The 13,751-nt window shown below is 51.7% G+C and overlaps 1 protein-coding gene and 1 long non-coding RNA gene across 7 annotated transcripts in view; one reads left to right on the forward strand and one right to left on the reverse strand.

Annotated features, from left to right (window-relative positions):
- SIPA1L3 (signal induced proliferation associated 1 like 3) overlaps window positions 1-13,751 on the reverse strand; it is a 234,864-nt gene that overhangs the window by 54,333 nt on the left and 166,780 nt on the right. For all 6 annotated transcript variants that reach the window (XM_038529024.1, XM_038529020.1, XM_038529023.1 and 3 more), the window contains 3 exons: window positions 10,593-10,867; window positions 4,433-4,684; window positions 3,487-3,624 (listed from right to left, as the gene is read on the reverse strand). In XM_038529024.1, the coding sequence (XP_038384952.1) occupies window positions 3,487-3,624; window positions 4,433-4,684; window positions 10,593-10,867 (665 nt within the window). The remainder of the gene's footprint in view (window positions 1-3,486; window positions 3,625-4,432; window positions 4,685-10,592; window positions 10,868-13,751) is intronic.
- Window positions 9,121-11,805, forward strand: LOC119869404. Its single transcript, XR_005354665.1, has 2 exons — window positions 9,121-9,597; window positions 10,501-11,805. It is a non-coding gene; the product is annotated as an uncharacterized LOC119869404 (long non-coding RNA).

A 13,751-nucleotide genomic window follows, 5' to 3' on the forward strand; every position in this document is an offset into this window, starting at 1 on the left:
AGCACACCCATTCACTCAAGTAATACTGTCCTCCGTGTGCTGAGCAAGTAGCACTCTTAGAAGCATCGCTCCCTGCCCCCCAGCCTTACTGAGCCATAGTTGACAAATAAAACCGTAATACATTTCAAGTGTACGATGTGATGATTTGATAGATGTACGTACATAGTACGAAATGATAGCCACAATCAAGTTAATGAGCACATCTCTCATCTCACAGAGTTACCTTAATTGGGTGACAATGCTTAAAATTTACTCTTAGCAGATTTCAAATGCACAGTACAGAATTATTATTATTTTTTAAGATTTTATTTATTTATTCATGAGAGGCACAGAGAGAGAAAGGCAGAGACATAGGCAGAGGGAGAAGCAGACTCCATGCAGGGAACCTGATGCGGGACTCGATCCTGGTACTCCACAGGATCATGCCCTGAGCTGAAGGCATATGCTTAACCACTGAGCCACCCAGGTGTCCTCAGAATTCTTAACCATAGGCATCACACCTCTATGTACATTATATCTGCTGAACTTACTCCCCTTATAACCAAAACTTTGTACCCTCTGACCCAAATCTCCCCATTTCCCCCACCCCAGCCAATCACCACTCTACTCCATCTTTTCTAGGAGTTCAATTGTTTTTTTTTTGATTCTCTGTATTAAGTGACACCATCTAGCATTTGTCTTATTCTATCGATTTATTTAACTTAGCATAATAACCTCCAGGTTCATCCACGTTGTTGCAAATGGCAGGACTTCCTTTCTTTATGGCTGAATAATATCCCATTGTGTATATATATCACATCCTCTTTATCCATCCATCAACAGATGCTTAGGTTGTTTCCATATCTCAGTAAGCAATTGTATTCTTGGGCATTTATTCCAGGGAAAGAAAAATGTATTTTCCTACATGTTCCGAGTATGAATGTTGATAATAGCTCAAGCGAGCATGAATGTTTAGAATAGCCCAAGCCCAGAAACCACCCAAATATCCTTTGATAGGCGAATGGTTGGTTATACAAACTGTGCTAGTTCCATACCATGGAATACAGCTCAGCAATAAGGAACTGACTACTGATACGCACAACAGCTTGAATGAACCTTATGGAAATTATGCTGGGTGAAAAAGAATCTCAAAAGGATATACACTATGCGATTCCTTATTATATAACATCTAAGAAATAGCAATAGAGATGCAGAATAGATCAATGGCTGCCAGAGATTAAGGAGGGGGCAGCTATAAAGGGGTAGCAAGAGGGAGCTCTGTGGTGATGGTACAGTTGAGTGTGTAAATTGTGGTGGTGGTTACACAACTGTACGCACGTGACAAAACTGCACAGAGCCACACACACACATACATGTGTGACTGGTGAATTCTGAATAAGCTCTAATGCCTTGCTTTGCTATTTGTATGGGGGAGGTTGGGTGAAGGGTTCATGGAGCTCCCTGTACATTTCTTTGCAACCTCTCATGAACCTGTAATTATTTCAGAAGTAAAAAATAATAATAAAGGGAAGGGACAAAGACTTTAGCAAAAAATGCTCCTGGACTTCTCAGTAACATCATTCTCACCACCTCTGTTCTTGGTCAATCACTTGGTACCAACTGACGTTCCAGCGTCAGCCACTGCTGCTGCCCAGGTGCCCCCACACCCCCGGATCCTCTCCATTCCTCCTGTATTCTACACCATTCTGCTTATTCATGTAAGCTTTTGCTCTGTCTAGAATGACTTTCTCCCTTTTCTCTGCAGCAAACTCCTACTTAATCTCTCAAAGCCCTATTCAAATGTTGCCTCCTCCAGGCAGCCAACCTAGACCTCTGGGGCTGGGCTGCGCTCCCTCTTCCAAGGCCTCAGTCTATGAGAGTGCTCAATGTGGTGTGCATGGCTTCCAGGGCGCTCTATCCACCATAGCCAGCAGACTGTGAGCGAGTACCTCAAATAGTTCTGTGGCCCTGGCACACAGACGGTGCCTGAGACTCTGCCGAATGAAGGCTGAATGGTGGGGGCCAGAAAATGGAAGAGGAAGTGTGTTTTCCCCAATTTTATGGCAGAGCCCGAGAATGAGACAATGGTTTAGGTCAGCGGCTCTCAACGTGTTCCTCGGACCAGTAGCATCACTCTTGCACATTCTATACTCCAGGCCTACCAAATTGGAGCCTCAGGGGCGAGACCCAGGAAATGTTTCAAGGCCTCCTTCTGGGTGATCCCAAGGCATGCTGAAGATTGGGACCCACTGGCTTAGTGGGCTGATCCCTCTTACAGCAGGGGCTCCCCTTTTAACAAACTCACACGCTCACCCTGTCCTTTCATCAAATAGATCCTGAGGACCTACCACATGCCAGCCCCTGTGCTGCATGAGGGTCATACAAAGATGAACTGGGAAGGCCCCGGATCTTGAAGATGCGCTCACACACACACATGTGAGCACACAAATTCTTAACGTGGCTAACAGCACGGGGAGCACTCAAGCCCACAGTCAGGAAATACGCAGGGAACTAAGGGGCAGAGTGGCAGCACCTCATCTAGGGCTGGGGGAGGTTCAGGGAAGACTTCCCAGAGGAGGAGCATCAGCGCTTAAGCTGGCAGGATGGGGGAGTGTGGGGTGAAGAGTGTGAAGAATGTGTAGGCAGAGGGAGAACACGGAGGAGGGCTCTGAAATTCAGAGAGCCTACCTAGGAAAGTGAAAGCGACCAGTGAGGATGATGTGTGGCACTCCACAAGGCTGGAGAGGCGGGCAGGGCCTGGTGACTACAGGGACGTCCCCAAGCTATGTCCTGAGCGCTGTGGGACATGTGGGAGGGTCTGAAGCAGGGGACAGACATGGCCAGATAGAGGTGGCCAGGGTGGGGCTCTGGGGAAAGGAGAAGGGGGTGGGAAGCAGAGCTGCTTAGGAGGCTGAAGGGATGGACTATGGTAGGGGGGTTGGAGGAAGGGAGACATCCAGGATGAAGCCTGCGGCTTTGGCCTGAGCACTGGGTATGGTCAATCTGCCCCTGACGGAGGCAGGCATCCTGGAGGACAAAGGGCACAGGGCACCAGGGCTGAAGGCAGTTGGAGAGCTTGGGTTTATCCTGATGGCACAAGGGAGCCATGGGGGAGCCTGGGATATTCCTCAGGCTGCCAGACTGGAGAAGGGTGCAAGGGGACAGGAAAACTGGGTAATGCTGGTAGCCTGGTCTTAGGGAGCAGAGTTGGAGTGGTTGCTGCCATGCTAGAAGGCAGTCAGTCTTGCTTAAGCCAAGTGATACAGGTGTCAAGAAAACACAGCAGAAATCCTGCCATGAAGAAAGTCAGGAGTGAGTCATGTCCAGGGCAGCTCGACCCTAAATCTCAACAAACAACCCCTCCTCCTAAAGGTGCTCTGATGACCTTCAGGGATCCAGAAACCCTATAAAATGGCAAATCACCTTCTAGGGCCTGTGCATTTCCTGGGGAAGGATTCCCAGCTTTCATCAGATTCCTTAATTTGGAAAGAATGGAGAGATGCTGACCTTTCTGGGGATGGCTTGTATCTCGTGTAGGTGGCCGAGCCGGGGGTGGAGAAGCTCCCAGAAGGCTGTCGGTAGGGAGGGACTTTGTCGGCCCCTGCTGGTGATGCTGTGTAAGGGGTTTCTGGGAAGCTGACAGGCCTGGAACAGAAACCGGAGCGAGGGGTGAGCTGAGGATACCCTTGCCCTCAGAGGGGGAAGACAGATCTCTCCCTCAGGCCCAACCACATCCCATCTGATTCGTCCACCACTCTCCCATCAGGATGGAGGGAGAGCTGCTGAGAGCAAAGGACGGTGTCCAGGAGCGGGGATACCCCTTGGGTCCCCCACCCCCTTCCCCCTTGCAGCTGTGCCTGCCCCTCAGCTTCTGGGGCCTATGGAGGCCTGACAGGGGCCATTGAAGCTAGATGCACCTCTGCAAGCCAGATTCCTTCATTTCCTGGAAATTCTTCTTTATTTTTAAATATATACTATATTCAAAATAATTCATCTGTAAGGCACACACCATCCTAATAAAACAAACTCCCAAAGCTACTACCCAACCCGAGGCCCAGGATGGCTCCACCACGATGCGTCTGCCTGTGGCCTTTCCCCCTTCCCTGCCTCCCCCAGAAGTGAGCACTGCCCTGAATTCTGTGCTTATCGGTCCCTTGATCTTTTAAAAAAATATATAGTTTTAATCATCCATGGTATGGTGGATATCCAGCTTCAGACACGGAGCTCTGCAGCTCTGGGCCCTCACACAAGAGGCTCATAATGAAAATGTGAGGGAAGAGAGGGAGGGAGGAAGGGAGGCACAGGGATGAGGAGTGGAGAAGGGGAGGAAAGAGACCTAGGAGAGGAAGAGGCTGGACAAAAGAGCAAGCAGGGAGCAAAGGGCAAAGCACGGAGGCAGAGCAGAGGGAGGCAGAGCAGAGGGACGGGGGTGGCAGGCCTTATCAGTCCTTACCTCTTGCTGTGCAGGGGTTGGGGCTCCCGGAAGGGGACCATGGGGGTCTGCTTCGGGGGCCGGCTCAGGGACTGGGCGTGGCCGGGGGTGCCGGGGTTGGCCCACTTGGAGGCTGGTAGAGAGTTGTGGGAGGCAGGCCCGCTCCACTGCCAGGGGGCATTGCTGCGGTAGGGGGGCCGGCTCCCGGGAGGCACGCTCTCCGGCTCCGTCTTGGGCTCCGAGGTATTCATGTCATAGGTCTCCAGCCACCCCCTGGGGAGAAAAACAGCATCACTCAGAAGGGCCCTGATGCACCGGCACACATGCCTGCGGCCCGGGGGAGACCGCTGCCTTGTCACCCGGGCCGGGGTGGCGTGGCCAAATCTGAACCACGGGGGCCTGCTGTAAAGGCCGAGCAGGTGCCCTTTAAAGGTCTGCGGTCTGAAACCACAGCTCAGAGAAGTCAGTCAGGATAGGGCCTGACACGGAGGCTCTGACCGCTTGGGCCCTCTCCCTCACCTCCTCTCTGCTCCTCACTCTGTCGTCTTTCCTTCCTCTCCCTTCTCCCTGACCCAGGCCTCAAGTGGACCAGTGTCCCCCATGGAATGGCTCAGCCTCCCTCCACCCCCCACCCCCGCAGCGGTACTCGGGGCCAGAAAGGCGGATGCCCTCAGAATCAAAGGATAGTATCCGCCTTGTTCCAAAGAAGCTCAAAGGCAGCTAGAAGAGGAGCAGGTGACCTACTTTGCAGGGTGGTTAAAAAAAAAAAAAAAAAAAAAAGCCATGAAATCCAGAACCTTGAAATAGATGCAGCAGGGCCTGTGACTCCCCCCAGACCAGGCTGGCACACACCCCGCAGTGTTCCTGGCTCGGGGCGGGGAGAGCCTCGCGCCAGGCTGGCATTCGCCACCGCCGCTGTGGTGCAGCACGGGAGGGGGCCCTGAGTCCAAAGAAGGGGCCGTGCTCAGGAAACCCACCTCCTAGCAGCTGTGGGAGCTGGGCTTGGAGGCGCCCTCAGCCTAGAAGCCCTCATGCCCTCATCAAGCTGATCCTCTGTGGCTCTCCTGAGTCCTCTGGAGCCCAGGGGAACTCTCAGGACTGGCAAAAGATGTGGTGCGTGGCTGCTGAGTCTTCAAAAGGTGACACCTGGGCCCAACACGCTGTGCCCTTCAGCAACATTAGGGTCAGAGCTCCTTCTGGCGATCTCTCTGGGTTGGGAGGTAGCCGTGCCTCCCCTGTACCATATGAGGAATGACAACAACACAAACATCTAGCAGAATCCATAGGTGTGCCAGGCCTAGGTGGAGCTAGACAAGGGTACCATCAACTTCTACACCCCTTCACCCAGGAACCCGTCTGTGTGCTCTGTGGGGCTGACCCCACTTCCTGGCTCCAGGTATGAGCATGTCACCCAGGCCTGGCCAATAAGAAACTCTTCCTCCCTCTCAACCCCCTGCCCCTAACACAATGATTGGCACAGGACTGTCATGTGCCCTATGTGGGGCCCATCAGAGATGGTATGGCCTCTGGAACTGTTTCTGTGGGAAAGATCTAGTGCACTGGGGCTGCTGTGCTGGGGAACCCTAAGCTGAAACTGTGAAGAAGGGTGGGTCATCTTTGTCCCACGAAATGGGAGATGGCCTGAGAATGACAGCAATGGAGAAAAGGAGACAGGTGACAAAGATTCCTAATGAGGGTGTTTGAGTCCCTAGAACTGGCCACATCTCTATCTTGCTCTGTCTCCTAGTTTGTCAGATAGGAAAACCAGGAAACTCTTTTTTTTTGCTTCACCAAGTTTGAGTTGGTTCTCATGTTGGGAATTAGAATCCCGATCACTACAACCGCAATTTTCAGAAAAGTAATCTGAGGCACAGAGACGGTAAGTAACCTGTCCAAGGTCACACAGCCAGTAAGAGGCAGAAACTGGATTTAAATATTGTCACTTGACTCCAAAGGCCCCAACTTCAACAACCGCACACAAAGGCCCACTGAAGAATGGTTTGGGAGCCAGTAAGCAGGTTTCTAGGGTCCCTGACTTCTCTCCCAGTTACTGACAGTGTGGCCTTTGGTCAGGAGCCCTTGGGTATAATCTCAAGGAGAGAAATATTATCCAGTCATCTTGAAGGCAGCATAAGGTGGTGGAGAGCCAGGGCTTTAGGGCCAGATGGCCAGCTCAGACCCCAGCCTTGCCACGTACAGCCTGTACGGCCTGGGTGAAGGATTTCCTTCCAGAACCTGTTTCCTCACTGTAAGACAGTGGTGGCTGCAGGCATTCTAGAGCACCAGGAGAAAGTCTGGTATGTTCCAACTGCTTAATAAATGGGATTTGGCACTGCTGCCTTCTCCAGCCGATTCTGTGGCCAATCTGCCTGCTGTTCCCACATGCTCAGAGGCTGAGTCCCCCTTCCACCTTCTGAGGTCCAACCACACCCTGCTGGGAGCTCTAGAACAAATTCTTCTCCACTGGTCTGAGAACCAGCAGCACCCACACCACCCTAAGAGCTCCACAGAGGAATGCAGATCCCTGGGTCTTATCTCAGCCCACTGGAATCAGAATCCTCCTTGAGCTGGGGCCCAGGAATCTGCATTTTACAAGCTGCTGGAGAGGATTTCGACAGAAGAAAAAGTTTGAGAAAGTGGGACAGAATGGCATCCCTGTCCCCTGTCCCCATCCTCTGGTTTCACCCACCAGAAGCCACCATAGCTCCTAGTTTCTTGTATGTTCAAAAATATCCTATGCAGTCATTTCTACACAGATATCCTATGCAAATATTATTTAAAACAGCAATAAAAAGGTTCTCCGAGCCTGTGTGAGCATCCAAGGTCGCGATGATCATCTCATCAGGCTGTGGCACATCAGGCTCCCAGCTTCTTGGCCCAGCTCAGCCGTGGCCAGCAGTGCAGGGCTCACTCAAGAACCCCTGCCTTACGGCCTGGGAGTGTGCAGATGATCCACTCTACTATTCAGTGTCCCAAGAGTCTGGGGTCCACTCACACTGTGCAGAGCCTGGCTGGTGGCAGGGAGAATGCCTCTGCCCATCCCCGTGTGGTCTCCCCTCAGGGCTTATTTTGACGTTTGAGCCAAGGGGCCAGGGCTGCAGCAAGAGGCTGGAGACCCCAGAGCTGGGGTGATCAGCTCTGCAAATGAGGTCAGCGGGACATCCCTGCATTTGAAGAACCAACAAAAGCCATACAAGTCCCCACCTACACCTGCCCCTGCAAATGGGGGATCCTATTTCAGTGGCTGCCCTGCCCAGCGGGTAGGATGATGGGCAGGGAACAGGGCTCATCCGTCTGCTCACACCCACCCTGGCCTGGTCTCCCCAAAGTCTCCCCAAAGCTGGGGAAGGGAGCCTGCACACTTTTGCTTCAGTTGGGTCCCTACCTGCAGGCCCAGGAACGTCTTTGTGGCCTTCGGTGTACAGAGAATTGTCCGGCAGGCAGACTGGCTTATCCTGTGCACACGCGTGGGTGTGTACAGGGCAAGGGGGCGTCTGCTGGGGAGCTGCCTGTGGAGTTACTTCGGCTTGACTTGCCTCTGCAGAGCCTGGAGCGGGTGTGGCCTGGGCTGTGGCGCCGTAAGAGGGCTGAGGGAAGGAGATGCCTGGGGCCTGACTGGAGTCCCAGGGGGAGACTGGGGAGGTGGGTGAGGGGTGGCCAAGCCCGTGGCTGCAGGGTTTTGGTGTGCCCAGAACTGCCCCCTACCAAGCTCGAAGCAAACACAACTGGGCATGCCTGCAGCCCTCCTCGGCTTTCTGGGGCGGCACAGGACAGCGCAGTGGGGAGCCTGGGTGGGGGTGCAGCTGCCACTCAGTAGCTGCACATGTCTGCACAGGCGATGGGTCGACTCTGGGCCTCAGTTTTTCATTTGCCAAGTGAGGGTCACACCAGCCTGGTGAGGTCACCTCCTCTCAGCCTTCCCCTTAGCTCACTCAGCTCCAGACCCTCTTTCCGGTCTGGCAACAAGACGAGGGTCTTGTCCTCATGTTTGTGATGGCCACTCCCTCGCTGCAAGGCCCTTCTTCTGGCTCCTTCTCACCTTCGGGCCTTCCCTGATCACCTTGTCCAAAGTTGGGCTATGCTCTTGACTCGTGTCACATCCAGGATCTCACAGCTGGTGTCTCCAGGGTGCCCCCTAAGGCCAAGTGCTGTTCTATGTGCTTTACCAAGCTTTTCTCCAACCTCACAACCATCTTTGGGACAAGGATCTATTACTGTCCTCATCTAACAGATGAAGAAACTGAGGCACAGGGTATGAGGCCACTAGCCCAGGGCCAGTTACTATGAGGAAGGGCTAAGATTCAAACCCAGGTAATCTCACTGCAGAGCCTGCCTTCCCACGATGCTCCATTGCCTCCCTCTTTTGCAATGTGAAATCATCTTATTCCCTTGTTTTCTGTTTGCCTCCCCTGCTCTGTTCAGCAGCTCCACGAGGGCCAAGGCCTGGCTATCCTTTGTGCAGCTCTGTTTCCAGCACTTGGGATGTAGTGCTTCTCTCTGTCTCTGTCTCCGGTCACCTCTGGAGGTTGCTAGGGCGCCAACTCATTATTCTAAAAGCTGCATTCACCCTGCCCTCCCCATATTGTAAATTATACCTCAGAGTAACGGAATAGTTACTGAAACAACGTTCTTTTTAAAAGAACTTCAGCCAATAAACGAAGAAGGAATGATGGAATTGAGAACATTCCTTGCTACTCCGTGACCCGTGATGACATAACCGATTCAGGCAATAATGACACATGGCTGTTGGGCGGACCGTGTAGGATGACGGGTCAGGCACCATCATGTGACCCCCTCTGGCTGCCCTCAGGATCACTCATGGAGGGCAACCAGACACGAGGGGCCTCGTGACAGACATACACCTGGGAAGTGCCATTACCAGATTTAACCAGAATTGGATCAAGCTTCTGCGTCAAACTCTGGTGTACTGGAAATTCATGGGCTGGAGGAACAGGGTAAAGGACACCAGAGGGATGCAAGCAGCTAAATGCAGCAAGGGGGAAACTCCAAAGGACAAGTGACCTGGTTTCTTCCCAAAATAAATTCCAAGGGGAAAAAAAAAAGGCGGGGAGGTGAAACTTAAAGATTAAAAGAGCCTGAAGAGACCCATCAACCAAGTACAACAGAAGAAGCATGATTAACAAAACAATTCTTTTTAAAAAAGATCTCTCCGACACAAGAGAAAGGTAAACACAGATGGGTAGGTGATACTGACTTACTGGTAAAAAAATTTAAGTACAGTCATAATCTTCTAAATTTTCTTACTGAGTAGAGATACATTTTAAGCAGTGAGACTGCTTCAAATCTGAGGGAGGGAGGTACGGAGCTTGAAAAAAAAAAAAAAAAAAAAACCTGGCTGCATCTTGATGTTTTTAAAATGGGGCTCGGTATACTTTTGATATATTTCAAGTTTTCCTGTAAAAAAACAAAACAAACTCTCCGTTGTCTTCCCACTGTATGTGGAATAAAACCCACGCCTGGCACTGTGTCCAGAAGCTCCCCTGGAGGTTGCCCCACCTCTCCCGGCTGTTCTGGGCACCCCGGTCTCTGTGCTGCATGGATGGATGTGCCACACACACTCACACTTCGGAGAGGCTGTCCAGACTCTGTCTGGAACCCCTGGCCCAGACAAGACCATGTGGCTGTCTCCGTACAGTAGCCTTCCCTGACCTGTAAGCAGCTCTCCCACCATGCTGCGGCCCTGTATCTATCCTTTTTCTTCTTAAACCTTATTACTGCCTGGTCCAGCATTCTATTTAGTTACTGCCTGTCCCTCCCTCTAGAACACAAACTCCAAGGGAGCAGGCACTCCATTTGATCACCGCTCTATCCCCAGCACTTCGAATGGAGCTCGCACCTAGTAGAGGTGCAATAAATAGATGCTGAAGAAAAGAACCAGTGCAGTGTGCCCTCGGGGCAAGTCACTTTCAAAGCTGTGTGCATCATCTAGAAAATGGGACTAACGAGGGTGTCCACCTCATGGGGCTGTTGCAGATGTTATATGGGACAGAGTGCATTTGAAGAGCTTCAGCCGTAAGGGGCACGCAGCATGTGTTCGTGTATGTTGACTCTCGCCCTCTCACCATTAGCACTGTTCCTGCTGAGAAAGGGCCTCGGGTGACAGCACTCTGGAAGCTGCTAACCCCCCCCGGCTCCCACCTTACAGGGCAGAGGCCCTTACCTCCGGGGTGTGCCGTCGTCGAAAGGCGGGATGATGACCACCTTGACGGTGACAGAGGTGCGCAGGAGGTCGATCATCTGATCGTGGGTCAGCGTGACCACAGCCACCTTGCAGATCTCCACCAGTCGGCTGCCTTGCCGGAGGCCGGCCTGCCAGGCAAACCCGTAGTCCTCCACCTCGGCCACTGTCCCATCGTACTTCACGTGGAAGCCCAGCTGCCCAAGCCCGTTCCGCCGCAGGGTCATGTCCACCGTCTCCCAGCCATTGGTCATGACCTGTAGGCAACAGGCAGTATCTAGCCTCAGAAGAAGCTGTTTGGGGCCAGCTCTGGACGACCCCTGCACAGATTCCCTCCTTCGGGGCCTAAGACTCTGCTGACCCCCATCCCTCCCAGATGACACGAGGATATAGAAGCATGAACACCCATCTAATCCCAGCCTGGGCTCCTGACTTCTGAAGAAGAAATGTGGATATGTAACCATGTGGCTTATTAGCTTGCAGAGACCATGAGAGTCATGAGCCATGTTCTCCAAATGCTCCTGGCCTCCCTCTTTCCCCAGCTGTCGGGGGAATTATACTTCCTGGCTTCCTGGGGGTGGGCTCTGGGACGTGTTTTGGTCAATGAGTTGTGAGTGGAAATCTAGGTCATGTCATCTAGGCTGGGGCATTTAATTGCTGGTGCCAGACCCTCCATAGGCCTTTTCCCTCTGCTACATCTCCTGGGGTCCCAGAGTGAAAACAATGTGGAACAGAGACTCTTGCTGAACGTAAGATGGACATGTAGTGTGGGCAACAGCTAAATTTTTGTTGTTTTAAGCCACTAATATTTTATCCTGACCCGATGACTCTAAGCAAAGTAGGCTAGAGAAGCAGCAGACCAGAGATCCTGGGATCCTTTCTGGTTGGGGGCTCGTGCCACACTTTTTACTTCACGACCTCATTCATAGCAGCGCAGCCCCCTCCCCGATCTCCTCCTCAAACTGACCTCCACCCTGGAGCTGCCTAGACCACACAAGGCCTTGCTTACATCTCACTCCCTGCTTCACCTGTGAATGAAGTGAGTGTCACCACAATCGAGTACTATTCTAGAAAGGATGACCTGCCGAAGAGAACCCCGGTCCCTCAGTGTGTCCTGAGAAATTCCCTCCTCTTCTTGGGAGAAAAAGATTCACTTAACAAGCCACAGCTACAGCTATTAAACAAGTGACATTGAGATCGGTCTGTGCTCTCGGAAAACTGCATTAAGGAAAAAGGATGTGTAATAGTAGTTCAAATTGCCGATGGGAAACCCATTTCCTGGCTAGAAATTATGCTGCCTGATGTACCTATCACAGCGGGGGCTTTCACACTTCCCTGATCACTATGCACAGTGAGGAATTTTTAAGTTTCAAACCACCTTATGCATTCACACGTCCATTTGCACACACGTGTTCCTTGCAATCCAAATCAATTACATTGCTAAGCGTAGGTTGCCAGAAATGAGAGCGTGGGTGGGAAAGCACTCACCTGAAGAGGTAACCACATCTGGTTTCGATGGCCAGAATCTGGACAGTGGGGGCAGGACCGGAGCACTGATCCACAGAACAGTACTCATTCTTGCTCACCCAGAGGGACTGTGATACTTTGTATTCTTTCCTACCCTGTCCTCGAAAATTCCTGATGGAGACCCAACAATTGATTTCATAGCCCAGCTTATTCATAGGACAATGAAAAATTACTGTTACTTCTTTATGTATGATAATGACAAAAGAGTTGTTTTTTGAACAGTTTATGTGTTGTGGAGATAAATATTGAAACGTGTACAGATGAAATGATAGGATGTCCAGGATTTGTTTCAAAATAATCAGGGGGAAGGGAAAGGAGGGTAGGAAGAAACAAGGCTGGCCCCAGGCTGGCTGATAGCTGGGGGAATGGGTGACGGCTTAGGAGTTCCCTAGGTTGAGTCCTTCTACTCTTATGTCTGTCTGACATCTTCCATAATTAACAAGTTTAAACAATTGGTAGGAAAGGAAAGCCTCGTGGTTAGTGCATCGAAAGGGGAACCTGTGGCTGGCTCCATCCTAGCCCACTCCTTCTGCTTTGGGAGTCCGAATTCTTCCCCCTGAAGCGGTCACCCTCGTATCCAAAGAATCTGGCTGGGTGACAGAGAAATGTCCTGTGTGTCTGCACCCATGACCCATGAGGCCACACTGGCCCCAGGGGGCACGGGGAGGGCCCAACTCTCCCCGGGGGCTGCAGCGGGCCTGCTGGCTGCCTCCATTCTGTTCTGCCCTTCCTGCTTTCTGTAATAAAGCCTCCCGTGGGACAGCAGACTTGGATGGACATGCAGCCACCTGGTGGAGGCCCGATTTCTCGGCTTCTCTCACAGCTGGGTGTACACATAGGACTTGGTTGTGGCCAAAAATAGGAGAAGTGCTGGCACTTCTACTTTGTGTTCTTCCAAATAAAATTGCTTGCCCTCCTCACTCACACTTTCTCCCGTCCCACCAACAGTGGATATGGAGCTATACCAACCAATATGAAGGAAAAGGAGGTGCCACAAGACGGAAGGGACAGGAGTCCCTGAGTCACTCCTGCCACTGTGACCAGCCTGGGCATCAGCTACAAAAGAAATAAACCCCACTTCCTTTCAGCTACCGGATTTCTCAGCAGCCCAGCCTGTAACTACCCACTACAGCTGCTCTGGACATTCTGGATATGGAAGGGAGAGCCGGTTGGGGAGCTGTGTGGCTGCTCTGTCTCTTAAATGTCCTGCAACTTCTGTCCCCTGTGCTTTTCTAACAAACCAAAGGAAGCCCCACCTGAAGAACAGAAGCATTCCTGCTGTTTACAAGGTTCTAGAAAGGCCCCATGGCATAGGGAACACTGTAGGAGACCAAACGTGTTATCAGTTCAGAGGACCCTGTGCCCTGCCACAAGGCCCCACTGCCCCAGGCCCCCTTTTAAAGTCAATTTTCCTGGGGACTGATTGTTGTGTGCCAGGCACTGAGCCCTTCATATGCCTAAACTCGTCAGTATCTCACTTGTGAGGCAGGTACAATTAATCTGCTTATCTTACAGGTATAAGACCATTACAGACCTCATTAAAAAAAAAAAAAAAGATTTTATTTATTTGAGAGCAAAAGAGAGGGAGAGAGAATGAGCAGGAGGGAGAGTGAG

This window comes from Canis lupus, chromosome 1, assembly GCF_011100685.1.
Source record: "Canis lupus familiaris isolate Mischka breed German Shepherd chromosome 1, alternate assembly UU_Cfam_GSD_1.0, whole genome shotgun sequence".
Taxonomy (NCBI): Eukaryota; Metazoa; Chordata; class Mammalia; order Carnivora; family Canidae; genus Canis; species Canis lupus.